The following is a 22,830-nucleotide window of genomic DNA, read 5'->3' on the forward strand; positions in this document are numbered from 1 at the left end:
AAAAAACATACAAACATCCAACTATGCCCGGAAAAAAGATGCCTAGAATGAAGAGACACCATCAATAGATGAAAAACCAAAATATTATATTGTATTTAATATGCACAGTATAAGGGGGTGCTAAATAGATCATAAATTGCTACATTTAATTTGTTGCTTTAAGTGGCTCTATGTACAACTTGTCGTTTATATTGAGTTAAATATTAAGATGGAAGAAATAAAAAGCTGTTACATGCAAAATAATCCAGAATTAACTGAGAAAAAATATGAACCAATCAGTGAAGTTAATGTAAATCCAATGTTAATTTAATATGTAATGTATATTATAGTGATTTTTAAGAAAGTATTTATTAAAGAAGTTTAAATCCTTAACATGTACTTGTGTGAAATTCAATAAATGTACAACTCCCAATATTAATGTATGCAAAAGAAAAAAAGGTCTATTTTAAAATTTTCTCTTGGTGTTTAGTCAGTTTTTAAAAAAACTCACCTCTGTAAATTTTGGATGCTCTGGAAAAATAACAAATGTGAATATATTTCCAATTTAAACAAACAAAAAATTAAATATACCTACCAAAATCTAGCAAAAGAAAAACTTACCGTGAACTGTAGTTTATCTAAATATTCAAAATATTCCAGGACAAAACGGGGAAAATTGTTATTAAAACACAAATCCAAAAAACATTTAATGTTCCTAAAACAGCGAATTTTCTTCTTTTCTACTTCACCTGGTTGTTCCAAGTCTTCTATCCATGGCAAAGTACCAGTCAACCAATAAACCATGTTGTAAGCTAAACTTTCCAAATCGGACCTACGGGAGGGAATACCTTTATGGGCATCTCTAGAACAGAATAAAACTGTACCGGCATGTGCTTTTCTTTCATCTGGAGAAAACTCCTTGTGCTCTCCATTGGACTGTAAAAATTTGGAGGCAAGTCCAAAATCTACTAAGTAAACTTGATTTAGATCATTATTTTCAGTTTCTGGCATTTCATCTGAAGAATAAGCTGAGTCATCTGATAGGAAATCGGCAGGTGATTTTTTTCTTTCGTATATATCTAAAACTTCTTCTAAATACGGTATATCATCTACATAATTCACAGCACTTAAAGGCCTAAGATTTCTTGTACTTCTCATAAGTGTTCTAGTAGCATTATATTGGATTACATTTCTTTGCCTTGATCTACACGGTTTGGCATAGTGTATTATTTGATTTGATACTTTTGATTTAGTTTGGTTACCCAACATTATATTAGATGCCTTTATATCTGAATGAACATAACCCTTACTATGAATATATTCTAAAACATCTATAATGTGTATGCATATGTTTGTTACAGTTTTTATGTTAAACACTTTCTTTTCTTTAAGAATTTGGCCAAGATCTCTTTTATATTTTGGCAATAAAAGGAAGCGATATTTTTCATTATTATGTTGACATGAGCCAGAAGCTACATAATGTGGCATTCCTATGAATTTTAAATTGTGTTCTTTCTTCCAGTCTTCAACTAAAACAAAAATTTTTAATCAACAATTTAATACATAAAAAATCTTATTTATAGCAACAATTAAGTTGCTGTAGTGACTTTTTTAAAAAGAATCTGTATTTATTTTTTGCAAAAATGCTACGTAAGTTACATAGTAAAAAATATTTATTAATAAAGTGTGAACAGAAATATAATTTTAAAATAAAAGAACTGATTTAACCATAAATGTTATCTATTACAGCTATTAATACAGTAAGTATGTATTAGTTTATATTACTGAAAATGTCTTACTTTTTTCAATAAAAATAATATGTAATAATCAATTAACATTTAGCTTACAAGTTATTCTCATACAAGACAATCAGTTTTAGCTTTAAAAATAACAGGTTCTAAGTGCCCCTCATTATGTTGGGCACATAGTTCCTATCAGTCTTTGTGGTTATATTGGAAAATAGAGCATTGAAAATATTTCACAGCGCGTCCCTAATTTTCTCCTTTAACTTTTGCATTGAGATGCATTGCATCAAGAAAGTTTCTTTTAGCCTGTTTAATCTGTGGTACTTTGTTACTTCTTACTGCAAAAACTGGTTACCAAAGGGTAATCTAGAAATAGTGATGCTTGATTAACAGTTGAAGGACACCTGTGTTCCTCAAGGAAGTAAGTTCCAATAATTCTCATCCAGAAACTGTGGACCAGACAGCTACTATTTCACTATTCTACAGTATTTCTTGCATTCCATTTGATCTTTGGAAACATAAAAATCTATTGCTATGTGTACTTACATGATGCGACAAATGAAAGTAACATTCGTCACTGTATCAGATTTTACTGATTAAACTGAGTGTATCACTTTGCAAACCAATGATTCTACAATAGTATTCAAGTAGCACCGTAATCAGCTGTTCTTAATTCTTGAATGAACTGAATAAAATGTCAACAGACTACAGGTTGTTTCAATATCTTTGATATTCCCGATAATAATTTGATTAAATATATTATGTTTGTGATTTTGGTTGGTATCCACTGTTTTTCTTCGTCCAGCTTTATCTTCTCACTGATGTAGCCATACTTCCAGTTCTCTTAATTTTTTTATAATGTACCCAACTAAAAAAACTTTTTCCTCAGTAGATAACATTATTTAACTTGAAAACATAACTTGAAATATATATGAAATATATAACATAAAAATATTAGTACATCTAACCAAAACCAATTGGATATATCTATGTCAAAAATGTGAATTTTTTAACATGTTTAACCCCATGTGCACCAGACTGGTGAAAAGCATGTTTTACTATAATACCAATTTGACCAACATTATATTATCATGTTTACACAACTCGCCATGTTTGGTCTAAGACGAAAGGAGCGCATCTATTCTTTGGGGCTTAACATGTTAAATTAAATTAATAGCCATATTGTATCACAGGAAATTATGGGATTTATAATAGTGTAACGAGTCTGTCACTTAAGTAATTCCTAAATCGTTTCTAACTAACTAAGATCTGCAAATCTTTAAATCAATAAAACTCAAGAGATATTTCCATAGTTACTTTAACTTCTAAGTTGGTATTAAACAGCGACACCAACTGGTAAGATTCTGAAAGCTAAATCAACATGACATCAATTTAAACACGTCAACATCTACAGGGTTATGACCAAGAGCAATCTATTATTTGGTGCAGAAACTTAAGAGTTAATAAAAATAAAAAAAAATTGAAGTCATGGAAATAGATACTATTATTAGAATATCACTATGGATATATAGAAGAGATAGAATAAGAAATAAATACATTAGAAATTATGATATTAAAGGGAACAAACATGGAAGATATAGAATGGAAAACATGTTCTGGTATGGACATTTCAATCAAATGAATGATGAGAGATTCCAAAACAATGTCCGAAATGGGAACCTCCTGAACATAGGAAGGGAGGAAGATTCAAAGCTAGTTGGAAGGCCAGTATCTACAAAATGATAAGAACAAAAGACTTCCGATATGACCTGTGATCAAATAAGTAAGAATAACTCTGGTCAGTAAGCAGCATAAGAGATTCTAAACCAAATCATATAGTTATTATGGTCATATAAATTTACACTTAAATTAAAACATATCACAACACATGTCAAAAATTTTATGAGGCCAAGAAGCAATAGTATCAATGTCTTCTTCTTTTTATCTAGACATGACTCTGTCTGATTTACAATGTGCCTCCAGTAAGTTGTTGTTTCATCGTTATGGTGGTCTTCCTATTGATCGTCTTCCTATTGGGGAACTGTCTTTACTACTCTATTTGTTGTCATTCGGCTTATATGATCGTTCCATTCTACTCTTCTATTTCTTAGCCAGTGTTTGATGTTCTCCACCTTGCATCTACATTGTATATAAGTACTTCTAGCTCTGTCCCATAGTGTTTTACCATCAATGTTTTTAAGTCTTTTCATATCTGCTGTTTCTAACATCCTTTTTGTCCTCTCTGTGTCAGGAAGTGTTTCTGTCATGTATGTCATTATTGGTTTGATGACTGTTTTGCAAATTCTGCCTTTCCTTTCTTTCCTAATATTTTTATTTTTTCATATTATTCACTTGATCTTCCACTTCTGTTGTAAGCTTTCCGTAGCTAGATAATGTGATGCCTAGATATTTTAAAACTCCATCACTTGTTCTATTATCTAACCTTCTAGTTCCAACTTACATCTTAGTAAATTTGCTGTTATAAACATGCATAAATAAATAAATAAATTTTATCTTTTTTGGGGAAATTAACTTTGAGAGATGTATTGAGAGACGTATTGTGTCATCGGCACAGCAGATTATTTTAAGTTGTTTTTCTACCATTTGGTATCCTTTTTCAGTTCTTACTTTTTTTATTATTTCAACCATAATCAGATTGAACAATAGAGGACTCAGGGAATCTCCTTGTCTTATCCCAATGGCAGCTTTAATAGGGTCAGATAGTTCTTCTACTTCTTTCTTTTATTGTGTTGTTTTGGTTGATATTTTCGATCTTAATGATTATTTCTAAAGGTATCTCTTTTGTGTAAAATAAGTGGACAACATCCTTTAATTTGGCCCAGTGAAATGCCTTCATAAGGTCCATGAAACATAAATATGCCAGTTTGTTGTACTCTAATGATTAGTATCAATGTGATAAGAAAAAAACCAACAAATTTCTCCCCTTAATTTAGTTATCATAAAATTCTTAGTGTTCTACAGAAATAGGTAGCTCTGTATTACATTATATATATTTGATTCCTATTACAAAAATCAAAAAGTATAGCTTAGATTGCTGCTTTAAAGGCACTGGAAATTGTAATATGTCTAGTAAAGTGCCTCTACTCTTAGTTTGAATTCAATGTCAAAATGTATGTCACATGTCTCTATGTACACTTAATGATACACAAAACAGATATATGCAGAGGAGTTGCCTTCACTCAAAATTGGGTATGGCACATTGAGATAGGTCTCTTGATAAAAAGAACAATAGCTTTTTAAAGAGTTTTGATAATGTAACACTAATAATGTAGTAAAAACAAAGACATTAAAAAAATTGTAGAGAAGCCCACACATACCAGCTTCACATTACTCTCAAAAATTAATTGGGAACTCCAGCACAGGACTTCCTGTTAAAACATCTATCTAAGGTTTTACTATGGTATGATATTTAATTCTGTGTACCTGTAATTCATAGTAATATTTTAGGCTTTATGGAGTAGAGAGATATAAATATTTTACACATTTAGATCTTTATTTAACTTCCACTTTTTGTGATATTTTTATTAGGATGGAATTTATAGTAAGTAAATGTGTTTTAAGTATACATATGATCACACACAAGAATTATTTCATATTTCATAATGACTGGTAATGTTGACATTATTGTTGTAATATTTAAAATATAATTGTTGTAATATATCAGATTAGTGATATAAACTAACCTCATCACAAATATTAACACACTTCTACATTTTTCTCAAATTTCTAAATTGCTTTATTTTGCAAGTTAACAGAAAGAAAGATAATGACTCTTCTTTATTAAATATATTACTTTGGGATAAAAATTAAAGTTTCAGGCAGTTGTATGCATTATCATACATAATTGGAGCACAATTTTACTAAATAAATCAAGCACATATTTTATGTGAAAAGTGCTATTTTTCTCTATATAATTTTCTCTACATAAAGTGACTTAAAAAATACACCAAACTTCTCAGTTTTTTTGTAACATGAATTATTGTAGCTTATGTAAATGAGACACTGAAAGGAAAAGTGGTGTAAGTCATCAATACAATAGAGATAATTGCATATTGAAATCCATCAGAAGCAACAGTGACATAGGTTCATAACTCTTCCATTTGCTTACAGATAGCAGCACAAACTTGACACTCAAATAATATCTCTGTTGTAGTAGAGATGACATCAGTTTAAGTGATTTGTCTCACAAAGCACATTGAATTACATGCTGCAAATTCAAAACATGTTGTACAGCAACAGCTGCACTGGGCAAAATAGAAACTGGAATTTTGTCTTGGCCTTGTTACAGTTAGTTCAAAGTGAAAATAATAGTATTGAAATAGTTGATCACAAGTTTAAGGTAAGTAGACACGCTTACTTACCAAACGACTTAGACTTTGGTTCAATGGACCGCGGGAGTGATGACATAAATTTTATTGACATCTGTCAGTTTCACTTTCCAAACAAACCTTGTTTAGTGTGGATAATTTGTATTTTTCGTTATTCTTTCATTTTTTTTTACAGAATATTTGCGCTTTTTGTAATATCTAAGTATTCTAATAGTTAATACAACAATTTTACAAGATTGTAAATAACAAAGCATGTTGTTTTATAAAAATAGCAATAAAATGCATGTATCAATAAAGTAAGGTTAGAATGTCTTTAATTTAAACTTTTAAACTATATTTCATAGAAATGGAACATTGAATTATGATGGTATTATCGTAAAAAAACACTATACTTAAAAGAAAAAGCAGCGGAGGAAGCAAAATGTTAACTATAGAAATTAAAAAGTCTTGAGTTTGGGCATTTCAACTTTTGTTTGGAAAGTAATTGACAGTTGTGACGTCACACTCCCGCTGTCCATTGAAACTCACTCTAAAGGTAACAGATTTATGTGTCTGAAGATTGGTTTATAGTCATAGTTCGGTGTAAAAATATAAAAGCTTTCATTTTCACAAAAATGCTTAGAGAAGGCTTTAAAGATCTGACCAATCTCACTAAATCAATCATAAAAAGAAAAATCAATACTGATAACCAACCAGTGTTATGGTTAAAAATGCAGTGGATTAGAGTCAAACAAGATGAGCCATTTTCACTGTTCTATAAAGAAACACTAAATGAAGATTTTTCCTTTCCATAAATTAAAACCCTTCCAAGCAAGCAGAAGGGAAGACCACATTGTTGAAAGATGTTCAACTGGATTGCCTCTACATAGCACCTCGATCAGTCATGCTGCCAGTTGGAAACACAGGATATGTGTGATTTATTACCATACATTCCTCCAGTCCACCATTTTTATTTTAGAAATCTTATATCATCTGATGAAGTCAATGATGAAGCTGGACCACTTCCTTGTGTAGAAGAGTAATTCATTCAGATAACTAAATTTTAATTTTCTGTTATGCTGTTAACTTCTGCTGTTTATTGTGTATCTAATGAATGTAAAAAATTGTGACTATTTTTTGCTGGAAGCTACAAAATCAGATAAGGGCCACATATAATACTTATGCTTTGGTCAGCTTGGTACTGAGCATGGTTGAAGTCAAGATTTCAATAGAAGAACACTAACCAGAATAGTAATTTTAGTGGCATATGTATAGTTTATGCACATTTATATCCTAATTTTATAATCTCCGTTAAAGATAATACCTGTTTGTAAATACTCTCAAATGTTGATATGTTATTTCAACTGCAAATCCCCACAAATGGCTAAGTAAGAATATTTCCAAACATAAGAATTTAAGATCATAAGGGTATAACAGGGATCCTATATATCCTTTATTGCCTAGCTATAGAGAAAATCATAACTAATGTAAGCTGTGAAATTTTATTACTCTGATTCACAATTCAGATATTTCACAAATAATAAAATGTCAGTACTTGGCATTCATGATTTGTCAGTTGTCAATATAAAGGTTGTTTGTAAACATATTAAAAATTTTAAACTAGTTAAGTTATGTATATACAATTCTGTAGAAATGGCTCAAATTCATATTTATTACAAAGACTACTCCTAATTAGTTTTTTCCATACATCTACATAGTTATTTAAAACACATTAAAAATAAATAGCAGGTGACAAAAAACTTATTTAAAAATATATCATGTGGTTTGTATGTAAATAGTGATGGGAATTTAAAAATTAGCTGGGAAATAAATATTATTTAGTTTCTTGATTACTTCATGCTTATTAACAGTACCGTCAAGATTATTATATTATGACTATTATATAAAATAATAATTCCTACTTATGAACAACTGAAGTAATATTGTATTTAGTTTTTAGATACTGAAGTGGTCAAGAGTAATCATTTTCTACTACCAGGAAAGAAATGGTTAAGATTTATAATGTAGGAATCAGACATTGTTAAATCAATGTGATTACATACCCAATGTTGAGATGTTTGACAAAGGTGTGAAATAGTAATGGTTGAAATGGGATGCAAAAATATAGAAATCCTATTTATAATTAAAAAAATGGTACAATGTAAATTTCAAATATGTTCAATATAGTATTTTAACTTATAGAAGAGCTTAACAATAAATTAACATTTTTGAATATAGGACATTGCAGTATCCTTAAACAAAACTAACAAAAACTGAAATTTAACTGATTACTTACTTATATGAGGCTTTCCAATCCTAAGATAACAGTTTATTTCTACAAATAAAGGACCACTTGTGTGCTTTTCAACCTTAGCCACATAGGAATAGTCAGTCTTAAATCCTCTGGCTAAACTTTCAGATGCTTCATAAATTTCACCAAATCCGCCAATGCCGATGGTTTTACCTAACTTCCACTTTTTTCCACTAATATCTGTTACTACTTCCCCTTGCTTAAAATCAGCTGAATTGGACACTCCACTAGAACTTTTCTTTTTGGGTGGATCATCCTTAGTAGATGAAGAATAGAAATCTTCCTCATATATCTTTCTAGGCATTATTTTATCCTTAAAACGAATTAAAGAATTTAGAAAATCTTAAATATTACTTTCTAAAACAAAAACTGAGTCTTAAATATTTATAAATAAATGGTAATATTTAGATCAATATGACAACACGACTGTTTCTGATAGTACTTATAAACTACGATTACTATAACTATGATGTATTCTTACCTAATCACAACTATTTAACTAACACAAAAGTAAATCGTCAACGTATTATAAACTTTGATTGTACTGCACATCTATCTAATAGAAAATTTCACGGCCATCTTTAACTGACTTTTTCGTTACGCACGCATGCGTCAAAGTCAATCTTGCGCAAACTTCACAAGGGTATTTAAATTTATGAAAAGGTTAAAAAATTATTTTTTGTAGAGTTCAATTGGATAAAAAGTATTTTTATTTACATTTAGGTAAAAAGTATTTTTTCAATATTTTCTAAAACAAAACTGAAATTTTTTTTATAACATATTTGTAGTAATGTTCATGTTAATTGATAAAATCCAAAATCTTTCTGGAACTTCTGTTGCTAGGAAACCACAATTGGCACATAAACAAAAAGATACAAAAGGGTAGTTCCATCGAGTTAGAATCTAAACTCGATGGGTAGTTCATGTATTTGAAGCAAGCATGTTAATTTAAAACAAAATATCTTATGGCAGAAGTTCATATTATAGGACAGATATGTCAGGCAAAAGATTTTCCAAAACAAAGTTTATTCTGTAAATGGCACATACATATTGGTAAGTAAAATAACTATTATACTTTTCACTAATGAAAAATATTAATAATTTCCTAATTTTCCATATGCATTGTCTACTAAACATATTTATATTTTATTGGTAATATTAACTAGTTCCAAAGAAATCAAGAAACAATTTAAAACGCCATTTTACAATTTTTAGTAAAAATGTGCGAAGATATGACATTTAGAGAAAATAATTTCTATAATTAGTATAATAGCTGTTTTATGTTCCAATAAAAATATTATATTTTGTTCATCGAGCAAAAAGACAATTGTTACGCCATTATGCAGAAAATGTAGAAAATTGATGTTTTAAAGTGACGATTAGCAACTGGATTAGTAACTGGATATTCTTAATAGAATAGGTTAGCACACTTAAAAAAAGAAGAAGATCAGAATTTTACGTTTTGTTGATTTAAAAAAGATAATGATGTAGGCGCCAAAAGTAAGAGAGTATTTTACAGTAAAATTAATACAAATTTTAATTTGGTAGACATAATTTTGTTTTTTCTCCTTATTTCCGTTACGATTAAGTCTACAAAACAGTATAGTTGTTCCATATGTTTCATGAGTAAATTTCTTCCAATAAAGACTGGAATGTTGTGGAGTATGACATAAACATTCATCACATATTTATGGACTACAAAGTAGCCTACGACTCTGTAAACAGAAAAGAAATTTTATTTAAAAATCTTTTATAAAGGGTATATAATTAAAATACCCTATCGGGCTACCTACATCACAGAACGTTTTCAGACTAAAGAGTCCATCATCAGTGTAAAAATACCAAGTAGATACACATGAGTCAAGCCACCAAATATCTGGGTAAAAACCCTTAAAAAATTACAGTTTGTTTTGGAATGAAGAAATGAAGAAGAGAAATGTTCAAAGCAATGAAAGAGTAGGAGTAACAACTCAGTTGGTAAATTTAACAAAACTAACTCTTGAAAAAGTTGAATGTAGAGTACGAATCCAGGGGGAACGGTCTGAATCTTTTAAAACAAATAACGGCCTGCACCGGGAGAACCTCTCTCCCGTATACTGTTCAATCTGGATATGGAAAAAGTAATACGTATGTCACAAATTTAAACCACCGGTTCAATATAACAAAACAGTGCAAATCCTTGCCTATGCTAATGATATCAATATTGTTGGTAGAACGGAAAATGCTGTACGAGAGGTGTATCTAAAACTAAAAGAATCTTCTACAAAAGTGGGATTAATAATAAACACCAACAAAGTGAAGTACATGAAAATAAGCACGCAACCACAAATACTACAGCCTCTTGTTATAGAAAAGGACGCCATGGAAGGCGTAACGAATTTGTATACCTGGGAGCGCTCTTTAACACTGAAATTAATGCTATAGCAGAGATAAACCGCAAAATTTGCACGAGTAACAGTTAACAGTTGCTATTTTGGGCTCAATCTCCATCTTAAACGCCCAATTATATCGAGGAATACAAAAGTAAAACTCTACAAAACAATAATACGCCCAGTCCTAACATATGGTTTTCAATAGACTCTAACAAAAAGTAATGGAGAAAAAAGTAATGCAAAAGGTAATTAAAAAGAGAAGACGATACAAGTGGGAACTCTATAGAATAGAATATACCAGTAACCAGATATCGTAAAATATATTAACATAGGACGTCTGAGGTCGAGGTGGATAGGGCATGTAATGCGTATGGAACAAACTGAGCCAGCTAGAAAAATGCTCTTTGATAGACCTATTGGTCAGAGAAGAAAAGGAAGACCCAGGACAAAGTTCCTTGATATAATCGATGAAGACATGAGAAATATGGAAATATGTGCTTGGCGGAGGAAAGCAATCGATTAGGACGACTGGAGAAAAATTCTTGGAGCCACGCAGGGTTGTAAATCACAATGATGATGATAATACCACCCACCACTTTCATTCTAAAAGAAAAATGTTAATTATAGCGTTTTTTAAATATTTCTGAACTGTACATTACTTTTTGAAAATAGCAATATAGGTGCAGATTCAGAAAGGATGGTTATAAGACGCAGAGAACGTTAGAGAAAGCTCTACAGGAATACTCACAAAAAAAAATACAAATTATATAGTTATTAAAAATTGGAACATAGTTTTTTTTATTTGAACGTCCGAGCAATATAACATAAGATCTTGTGAAATAGGAAAAGGTAGTAAGTAATAAAGTTAGATTTTGTATTATGAATTTTATAGACACTCACTTTTCTGTTTCTCTGCAGGTAATAATTGGAAACTTATTGCTGGTAAAAAAGAAGGTCAAACTCAAGTAAGTTGGTCGCAGTTTGATAATATTTGTAGATGGGATTTTCCTATTGATGTCCATTTAGTTACTACTGGGATAAAGGGTAAGACATCCTTCTAATAAATAAACAGACATTAGGAGTTTCGTGAAAGAATCCAGTGTTTTCAAAAACTTAATTTTGAATAAATGCTAAAATTATAGTTGCTATAAAAATTATATATTCTATAGTTACCTTAGTTAAGAACTTTCTTTAACAATATACATAAAATGTTTAATTTAAATTAATTTTTCGATAAGCCAAAAGTAAAAAATTAAGAAAAATTAAAGAGCGGATATTGATATATTTTATAAAATCTTATTTAAAGAAGAAGCTGCTAAAAATATGATAGTAACTTTGACGTGTCAGTTGATATCAAAAATAATAATTTGCGCTTAGTTATAGTTTTTAATAAAAATACTGATATTGGAAGATAATTAAATCACATATTATATTATATTAAACTAGCTGACCCGACGAACTTTGTACCGCCTTAGAATTAAATAATGTGTCTAAAAAATTAACAGAACAAAACGAAAAAAAAACATATTATGCATGAAAAAAGTCGTTTAATACTTTCAGAAATAATTTAATACTTTCTGATAAAATATTAATTTTTTTTTTCATTAAATAAATATAAAGCGATGCCGGTTTTCCGACACGCGAATAATTGCCCATGCGCGAAACATGGAAACTTTAAGTCAATTTCGCAAACTTCCAACGATTGACTTTGTGATTTGTTTATTGTCATTGCAGAGGCCAAAAGCACGGGAAATTGTAAACGTTTACAATCAAATGGTACTGTTGTGAATTTATTTAACTGCTATGTCTTTATTTAATTTATAATGTCTTTATTAATTTATTATATTGTTCTTATTTTAATTTATTAACAAGCACGATAATTTATATTAATTTATTTAACTAATAATACATAATTTATATAGGAGAACGTAACAATTAAAATCGCGACCGCGAATCGTCTTCAAAATTAACTGACCCTCTTTATAACAAAATTCCTCTATAAATATAAAATCCCGCTATTCGAGAACAACGGCGAAGCGACGATCTCCCATCGAAGTAACCAGAAGCTCAAACCGGTCTTATTCGGCCTACCTGGAACCTCGAGTCAGATGATTCATCATAATTTGGGTCTAGATCCTTCGCCGAAATTTCTACAACAAAAACAGAATTAGTCATAATATATTTACAGTTATTTTAGGCCATGATATTTATCGTAACATTGCCCCCCTCTTAAAAGATGGTTCCTCCTGGAGCCTTGTCGGGACTGGAACCGGAACTGTATGCTGGTATCGGCAACTGGACCCTCTTTTACAACTTCCAGTTGTATAAAAATGACAAGGGACGGTTTTCTCTCCGCACCAGTAACTATGCGGATTGCAACAGACTAACACCTGGACTTCGGTGCCTTTAAAGATCTCCTCCACCATATTTCGGATAACCCTCCAATCTAATTGGCGGCACTCCAACTTTGGCATGGCTAACTTTTGCACGTCGGACTCTAGTACGTGCTCTCTCAATTGAAGTAAGGCTTCCCATACATCTCGGTAGGTAGTTTGGCCACGGGCAGTGTCTTTTGTTACCAGGTAGAAAAGGTAACGTGATGCATCTTGGAGTTTCAGGGTTTTACCGGGAGCTGTCACTTGGCATTGAAGTTCTGCAACTCGACCAAACTTCCTTCGAAAAACGGATGCCAACCCTGGTGCGTCTTTGATACTGGCCGGGATGGTAAGGGCCAGCGAGTAGTCATTTGGGGAGCGCGAGTAGATCTTGCTTTTCTTCAGTGGTAACACCATGTCTTGCTTTACCGGTACCTCCATAGGCACCCATGAATTCCTCAAACGTGAGGTCAGACACATCTTGGACTTGGTTTACTTCCACTTCTTCATCTACGTCGTGGTCACCTTCGAAAGACGCCAGCCGGTTATGGTGTACTATCATCGGCTTCCCCCTCGGAATCTTGCTTATTCGGTAGATAACATCGTTGATCTTTTCCATAATTAAGTATGGGCCTTCCCAAAACTGCTGCAATTTGGGAGAACAACCTTTTGGCTTCTTATGATTATAGAGCCAGACTTTGTCGTTCTTTTTAAAGCAACCCTTTTCGGCTTGTGTATCGTACCGTTTCTTCATTCGGTCGCTAGCGATCTGAAGGTGGGAACGGACCAAGTCATGTACATCTTCCATTCTTCTTCGTAATTCGATCACATAATCTTCACCTGCTACATCTTCTCCAGGTAGACACCCAAACTCTAGATCACAAGGTAGTCGCATTTCGCGTCCGAATAGGACTCTGGCTGGTGTCTGGCCTGTTGATTCGTTAACAGCAGATCTGTAGGCCATTGTGAAGAACGGAAGATATTGGTCCCAGTCTCGCTGATGATCGGACACCATCTTTGTCAAATACTTGCCAACTGTCCTATTCATCCGTTCCACCATACCATCAGATTGCGGATGATATGCTGTAGTTCTTGTTTTCTTCATGCCTAGTCTATCACATATTCCTTGGAATAGATCGCTTTCGAAGTTCCTGCCTTGGTCACTATGGATCTCCAAAGGCACTCCAAATCGGCTGATATATTCTTGGATCAACTTATCTGCAACGGTGGCGGCCTTCTGGTCTGGAAGTGCGTAAATCTCGACCCACTTAGTGAAGTAATCCATTACTACCAACATGTACTTGCCCCCATTTTCACTTTCTGGAAATGGCCCTGCAATGTCCAAAGCTATTCTTTCAAACGGGCTTCCAACATTATATTGTCTCATAGGAGCTCTCCTTTTTCGGTGAGGCCCGTTACTCGTAGCACAAATAGTACATTTCTTACACCAGTCTTTTACGTCGTCGGAACTGTTCATCCAATAAAACCGTTCCCGAATTCGCTGAAGGGTTTTCTTTACACCAAAATGCCCTCCTGATGGACTGTCGTGTAACTGACGAAGTACTTCGGCTATTCTGCTCTTTGGGATCACCAACTGTCTTCTCTTCTCTGAACCGTCATCATTTTCCAGGACTCGTTTGAGCAAGCCATCTTCCATGATAAATGAGTCCCACTGGGCCCAATACGTCTTAACTACTTAGCATAGGTTTGATCGGAACACGTGAAGCTCTTTTTTCACTTAATATACTAATACAAAGATGCCTGGACGTCAATCAAGATATATACGCATGTTTTATTGACTATAATAAAGCATTCGATAAAGTACGACATGAACATTTAATGAATGTCCTGAAATCAAAGAAGATTGACTACAACGACCTCAGGATCATATCAAATTTATACTATAAACAGCGAGCAAAAGTACGTGTTAACGAACAGCTGTCAGAAGAAATTGAAATTAGATGTGGAGTAAGACAGGGATGCGTATTGTCGCCAATTCTTTTCAACGCCTACTCCGAAGAGGTCCTGAAAAAAGCTCTTGAGGGTGAAACAGCTGGAATAAAGGTAAATGGAGTTCCCATTAACAACATTAGATATGCGGACGACACTGTGATTTTAGCCGAAAACATTGAAGATCTTCAGAGACTGGTGACCAGAATAGCAGAGTATGGAAAAGAGTATGGTCTAACAATGAATGTCAAGAAGACGAAATTTATGAGAATATCGAAAACTCAAAGAAATAACGAGAGTCTTCTAATAAACGAAACCAACGTCGAACAAGTGGACAAATATGCATACCTGGGAACAATGATTAACTCCACAAATGATTACAATCAGGAGATAAAAATAAGAATAGAAAAGGCTAGAGCAAATTTCAACAAAATGAGAAGAGTTCTATGTACCAGGGATTTAAAACTGGAACTAAGAGTTAGGTTGGCGAGGTGCTATGTTTTTTCGACCTTATTTTATGGAATGGAATCTTGGACCTTGAATGCTACATCAACGAAAAAACTGGAATCATTTGAGCTGTGGGTGTACAGAAGAATTCTGAAAATATCATGGACAGAACACGTCACAAACAAAGAGGTTCTGAGAAGGATGAACAAAGAAATGGAAATTTTAAATTCAATAAAAACAAAAAATTGGAATATCTCGGACATATTACACGTGAAGAGAAATACACCTTGCTCCAACTGATCATGCAGGGAAAGATCCAAGGAAAGAGAAGCATAGGGAGGCGTAGAATGTCATGGCTGCGCAACCTGAGAGAGTGGTACGGATGTACATCAAATGAACTTTTCAGAGCAGCCGTCTCAAAAGTTCGAATAGCTATGATGATTGCCGACCTCCGCCGCGGAGATGGCACTTGAAGAAGAAGATAGGTTTGATATTTCTTGCCAAGGCGGTCGACGGTTTTCCTCTTTCCATTTTCGAATTTTCTGTATAACTGGATCTCTTCCTTGTTCTTCTCTGATCTTAGTAGGCGTCCAGTCGTCGTTGACCATCGTTGTTCTTAGCACTGCTGCTTCCTTGGATTCCGTTTTGTTGCAGTGGGAACACTCTGCTGGGCATGGCCTTCTGGAAAGAGAATCAGCGTTTCTGTGGCTAACTCCGGCCCGGTGCTCAATCTTGACATCGTATTCTTGGAGTCGTTCAATCCATCTGGCTATCTGACCCTCTGGATTCTTAAACTGCATCAACCCCTTGAGGGCGGCATGGTCGGTTCGGATTAAAAACTTCCTTCCATATAGGTATTGATAGAAGTGCTCTACTGATTTCACTACTGCTAGAAGTTCTCTTCTCGTGACACAATAATTCCGCTCAGGTTTTGAAAGAACTTTACTAAAATATCCGAGGACTCGTTCCTGTCCTCCTTGAATCTGAGACAGCACTCCTCCAATTCCCACATTACTTGCATCTGTATCTAAGATGAACTCTCCTTCTGGCAGTGGATACCCTAAAATTGGTGCAGTGATTAAATACTTTTTTAAGGTCTTAAAAGCATTTTGGCAGTCTGTATCCCAGCGGTAATCTCTTGCTTCCTCCGTAAGTCGCGTTAATGGCTTAGCGATATCTGCAAACTTCTTAATAAACCTTCGGTAGTAAGTACATAGTCCAAGAAAACTTCTCACTTGGTGTTTGTCAGTTGGTTTTGGCCATTCCTTAATGGAATCGATTTTTCCTTTATCCACGGCCACTCCTTCTTTACTGACTATATGACCCAGATAATTGACTTTACCTTGAAATAGCTGGCACTTCTTGGGGTTTAGCATCAATTGGGCAGCTTTAAGTCGATTAAAAACGTTTTCTAAATTCTTCAGATGTTCTTCGAATGTCTCCCCCAAGACGATTATGTCATCTATATAAACCAGGCATGTTTTCCAAGATAACCCTCTCAACACATTTTCCATAAGCCTCTCAAATATCGCAGGAGCATTGCAGAGTCCAAATGGCATAACGTTGAATTGCCACAATCCAGATCCTGTGGTGAAGGCTGTCTTTTCTTTATCTACTGGGTCCATTTCTACCTGCCAGTATCCAGACTTCAAATCCAAAGTAGAAAACAATTTACTTCCAGCCAATGTGTCCAATGTGTCATCGATCCGAGGCAGAGGATAACTATCTTTCTTGGTAACGTTGTTCAGCAAACGGTAATCCACACAGAACCTCATCGTTCCGTCTTTCTTCTTAACCAGGACCACCGGAGAGACCCATGGGCTCGTAGAAGGTTTTATCACCCCGTCTTTCTTCATTTCCTGAACAATCGTTTCAGCTTCCTCTCTTTTCGCCTGTGGTAATCGTCGAGCTGTTTGACGAATTGGCTTAGCATTACCAGTATCAATTTTATGCTTAACAACGGTAGTTCTTCCCGTCTTTCCTCCTTTCGGTACGAAAATATCACGATACTGCCGAAGAAATTCCCTTAATTTCCTTTTCTCCATCTGATTCAGAGACTGTCCTACAACTGCAACCATTTGGTCGAATTTGTCGTTGGAATTATCAGATGTTGTCGCCTGACGGATTATGGATGTCACAGATATACAAGTTCCTACTTTTGTCTATTTCTTTATGGTCACTGGGTAGTCGTTGACATTGATAAGTCTCACAGGAATTTCCTTAGCCGAAGTCACCAATTCCTTTCCAATTATGATTCCACGGCCAACCTCATCGTCGTGGTTCCAAGGCTCCATCATAACAGGTCTCCCTTCGTCCACAATTCCCTGTAGCCGCGCTACTATGATCGTTTCGCTTCTCGCAGGCACGACTGTATCTTCTTTAATGGCTGCTTGCACAGTGTTGTCATTATGTGGATGGAGAAATACCTCCTCGTTGCCAACTTTGATTACCTTATTCTTAAAATCCAATTGGAATCCATGCATATTCATTACATCCATTCCTAATATAACATCCTCTTCGATGTCAGCAACTATAACAGTATGGACAAACTTTTCTGCTCCAATTCCCAATTGTACCTGGATTTCTCCATGAATGTTGAGAAAGAGCAAATTTAGTCCAGTAGAACCCGCCATATGTTATTGTTTCCCGAGAGCTCAATCTTAAAACTGTGTTAGATTTTTTGAACAGCGCGGCTGGAACTTTGACTTTTCTTATAAAAGATTGGTTATTCTTTTAGTCAGCCCTTAGTATTGTTAATTAACCTAACAGTAATTAAAAAAAGGAGCTATCTTGGCTCCTAAAGCTTTTTTTTAAGTTGTGTTTTTAAAAAGTCCCGAATATTTCTTGTGATTTATTATTACGACAAGAACCTTAAGATCAGGTAAATTGAAACAAATTTTAATAAACAATAAAAAAAGTTATTAACAATATTCGAAAACTGCTATTTTGTTGTTCATTTTGCAAGAACTTTTTTGTTTATCGTCGGATTTAACTTAAGCATATCTCATTCTGTGTATCTTTTTTTTTCTGAAAAGTTGTCTATTGACATGAAATCTCTAACTAGACAAGTTTTTAAGTTATGAGCAAAATAATGAGTTTGGCGTTTTGATTGTTAATTTAAACATATTTCCACTGAAAAATTGATGAATTCCTAGATGAGAGTCTTTTTGTATTATCTCATACTACACATTTTAACTGTTAAGCCCATAGATAAATAATATAATATTAATATGGTTAAGCCCGTCTATATATATATATATATATATATATATATATATATATATATATATATATATATATATATATATATATATATATATATGAATTAATTATAATTATAATTATAATTATATAATGAAGTAATTCCCCAAATGAGTCGTGAAACTTTGCGTAAGCGGTTACATAAATTGGAATTTACTTATGCTAAGTGCAACAGGAATTCAGGGTTGATAGAGAAACCTGAAATCATTACATGGCATCGTAACTATCTGCGTGAAATGTCAGAGTTCCGTGAATAAAATAGAAAAATCTATTACTTAGACGAAACTTGGGTCAATGCTGGACATACTGTTAGAAATGTGTGGACTGACACTAGTCAGTCCATACAAAGCTAACATCAGAATAGAAAAATGGGATATCACAAGCAATAGAAATACGTAGAGGAGTACGACAGGGATGCATTTTGTCACCGCTGCTATTTACATAATGTTTATAGTGAAAGCATCTGCCATGAAACCCTTTTGCAAGCAAACGAAGGAATCGTAATCAATGGAGAGGTTGTAAATAATATTCGATACGCAGACGACACTGTACTAGTCGCAAGAACAGTAGAAGAATTACAACGATTACTTACAAATATACATATTGCCTGCAACAATTATGGCATAAGTATCAATATCGTAAAAATCAAGTATATGGTCTTTAGTAAGAACATGACACAACCAGCACATATTAGTATAAACGGCATTTAAATTAAAAAAGTATCAAGTTACTAATACTTGGGTACTTCAATAAACGAAACTATAGACCAAAACGATGAAATAAAAAGACGTATCGAAATTGCCAGGGCCACTTTCATAAAGATGAGGAAATTCTTCTGCAACAGAGATATAAGCATCCCTCTCCGATTAAGAATGCTAAGGGGCTACGTATTTAACACGCTATTATACGGTGTAGAGGCCTGGACTCTCAAGCAGAACAATATAAAAAATATTGAAAGTTTCGAGATGTAGTGCTACCGTCGAATGCTGAAGATAAGTTGGGTTGAAAGAGATACAAACTTTGAAGTAATGCGAAGGATAGGAAAAGACCCAGAAATTTTGTCAACGATCAAACGAAGAACACTCGAATATTTGGGTCATCTGATGAGAGGACATAAATACGCATTACTTCAAAATATAATGCAAGGAAAAATAGAAGGAAAACGGAATCCAGGTCGTAGAAGAATATCATGGTTGCGTAATTTGAGAGAGTGGTTTGGCTGTACCACTAATGAACTCTTTAGGTCAGATGTAAACAAGGTCAGGATAGCCTTGATGATTTCCAATCTCCAATAGGAGTGGCACAAGAAGAAGAAGAAGAAGAACCATACCATAGTCGCCGGAGTGAACAAATTCCCACTTCAAACAGCCGAAAGGCTGAAATGCAAAAATGGCTCCGGGAAAAAAATATTCCGTACTATGAGAATGCAGTTACGGTAAAGTTGATGTGTTTGATCAAATACTAATCATATCGATTATGTAGTGAATGGAATTGCCCGTGCTCGTGGTGTTACTGTTTTAAGACTTCCACCATATCACTGCTAATTTAACCCGATTGGGCTAATCTGGGCACAAACGAAGGGTTATGTGGCACGCTATAAAATTGAAGATGTGAACCATATGCTAAATATTGCTATTGATGAGGTTACGCCATTAGTATGGCAGAATGCCATTTCCCATGTACGGAAGTTCGAAAAACGAATGTGGGAGTTAGATGTTCATGTTGATACTATAATCGAACCCGTGGTAATTACGTTAACAGACGACAACAGCAGTGATAGTGGGAGTAATTATAATCTCCCTTAAATAGACATATTAAGCTGTGAAAATTATTAAATGTAAGTAATGCTATAGTAGATTTCCTAAAGAAAGCTAATGGCAAATTTACGGATACCAAAGAGGAAAGTCTTAAGAACTGATAAACATGCACTTTCCGGTCTCAACAATTCTGGATGATGCAGATAGGCAAACCAACATAGACCAAAGGCTCACTAGGCCAAGGTCTACAGATTGGGAAATAGCCACAGCAATCACAAGACCAAACAGAATTAGATGGGCTATAAATAAGTTTCGGCCGTATAAGTCTCCAGGGACAGATGGCATATATTCAATACTGTTGCATATGGGATTGGATATATTGACACCACACCTATGCAAGCTCCTCAAAGCCAATTTAGCATGGGAGATCGTACCGGAAATATGGCAAAAGGTCAAAGTCATATACTTGCCTAAGGTAGGTAAAGTATCAGACCTAACACCAAAGTCATATAGACCGATAAGCCTATCTTCTTTTCTATTAAAAACGCTGGAAAGGCTTCTTGATAGGTACATCAGAGACGAAGTGCTAAAAGATAATCCTCTAAGCAATCGTCAATATGCATACCAACCTGGTAAATCTACGGACTCTGCGTTGGATGATCTAAATAGGCTTATCTCAAAGTCAATGGAAGACAAAGAGATAGCAATGGCCGCTTTTTTAAATATAGAAGGGGCATTTAATAATGTTACTACCAGCTCTTTGATATGAGCTATGAGTAGACGAGGCGCACCTGCGGTAATATGTAGATGGATAAGGTCATCCCTGGAGAAAAGGACAGTAATGTCCACTCTGGGTAAAGCAACCATCAAAGCAAAAGTAGGTGGAGGCTGTCCACAAGGAGGAGTTCTGTCTTCTCTACTTTGAGCAATCTTGGTAGATGATCTCCTCAGAAATCTGTCCACAGAAGGCTTTTATTGTCTAGGATATGCTGACGATATATCAATCGTTGTCAGGGGCAGGTTTGCTCAGGTGGTGTCTGAGAGAATGCAAGCAGCTCTAAATATAGTTGACGACTGGTGTAAACAACAGAGACTGATAGTCAATGCTCAGAAAACACAAATAGTCAACTTCACCAAAAAAACAGCATTACAAGGCCTAAAATCACCGGTGCTGGGAGGAACAGAGATTTTATTTGCCAAAGAAACAAAATACCTTGGGGTGTATTTTGATCATAGGCTTACATAGAATACTCACATTCTGAAAACCACACAGAAAGCTACTATGTCCCTGGGCAGATGTAGAAGAATGTGCAGTAAAAATTGGGGACTTAACCCCAAAATGACTCTATGGTTATACACAAGGGTTATTAGACCCATGATAACCTATGGTTCGGTGATGTGGTGGACAAAGACGCAGCAAGTTGGAGCAATAAGGCTGCTAGGTAATACACAAAGGCTAGCATGCCTGTGTATTATGGGGATCATAAAAACAACTCCTACTGCATCGTTGGAAGTCCTGCTGAATCTACCACCACTTAATATCTTTATACAGGGCGAAGCCAGATCAGTGATGCACAGATTAATCCATAGTCAGCGACATATAAGCCAGATGCATGGTGCTGACAACAGAAAGCTAATCGAGGAGCTTAAAGCCGATATTGTGATGGGGCAACCTATCGATGCAACAGCTACGAAGGTTACGATAGCCTGGGTACCGGGGCACGAGGGTCATAAGGGCAATGAAAAAGCAGATGAAATGGCCAAACAAGGTTCATCAATGCCATTCATTGGACGGGAACCCTTCTGCGGCGTTGCAAAGTCAGTAACAAGAACGGCTACAAGAAAGTGGGTAGCTCACAAATCTCTGGAATGGTGGAGGAATTCACCAGGACAAAGACAGGCGAAACAGTTCATTACAGAAGATTCGCCAAAATTTACGGCAGACCTAATAAGTAAAGACAGGAAAACAGTCAAAGCCATAGTATGTCTTCTAATAGGGCACTGTAAGCTTAATAGGCACTTGAAGCTGATGGGATTATCAGATGATGACCTGTATAGATTCTGTCACCTCGAAGAAGAAACAGCAGAGCCCATTTTATGTCAGTGTGACAGTCTGGCAAATGTGCGGTTCTTTGCATTATCAGAAGAAAATCCACAGGCAAATATCTACATGAAAGGTACAGTCTCAAAGCTATTAGACTTTATAAAGAAGGTCAGGCTAGAGAATGTTATCTAGGACTAGAGGACCACAATAGAAAAGTATAGGTCGCAGTGGAATAGGCCAAAAGGCCACCTCTCTAAATCT

The 22,830-nt window shown here is 34.4% G+C and overlaps 2 protein-coding genes across 3 annotated transcripts in view; one reads left to right on the forward strand and one right to left on the reverse strand.

Annotated features, from left to right (window-relative positions):
* LOC140431583 (serine/threonine-protein kinase VRK1-like) overlaps nt 1-8,993 on the reverse strand; it is a 31,956-nt gene extending 22,963 nt beyond the window's left edge. The window contains exons 1-3 of one of the 2 annotated variants that reach the window (XM_072519481.1): nt 8,845-8,993; nt 8,349-8,676; nt 601-1,508 (exon numbers count right to left, since the gene is read on the reverse strand). In XM_072519481.1, the coding sequence (XP_072375582.1) occupies nt 601-1,508; nt 8,349-8,667 (1,227 nt within the window). In that variant the 5' untranslated portion in view covers nt 8,668-8,676; nt 8,845-8,993. Of the gene's footprint in view, nt 1-600; nt 1,509-7,376; nt 7,515-8,348; nt 8,677-8,844 lie in introns of those variants that run through there. The other variant, XM_072519483.1, reaches the window with a different exon arrangement.
* Nucleotides 8,994-9,118: 125 nt separating this feature from the next.
* Nucleotides 9,119-22,830, forward strand: part of LOC140431570 (B9 domain-containing protein 2-like) — a 48,926-nt gene continuing 35,214 nt past the window's right edge. The window contains exons 1-2 of the mRNA XM_072519473.1: nt 9,119-9,416; nt 11,654-11,779. Of these exons, the coding sequence (XP_072375574.1) occupies nt 9,329-9,416; nt 11,654-11,779 (214 nt within the window). The 5' untranslated portion in view covers nt 9,119-9,328. The remainder of the gene's footprint in view (nt 9,417-11,653; nt 11,780-22,830) is intronic.

The sequence above is a fragment of the Diabrotica undecimpunctata genome, chromosome 1 (genome assembly GCF_040954645.1).
Source record: "Diabrotica undecimpunctata isolate CICGRU chromosome 1, icDiaUnde3, whole genome shotgun sequence".
Classification (NCBI taxonomy): domain Eukaryota; kingdom Metazoa; phylum Arthropoda; class Insecta; order Coleoptera; family Chrysomelidae; genus Diabrotica; species Diabrotica undecimpunctata.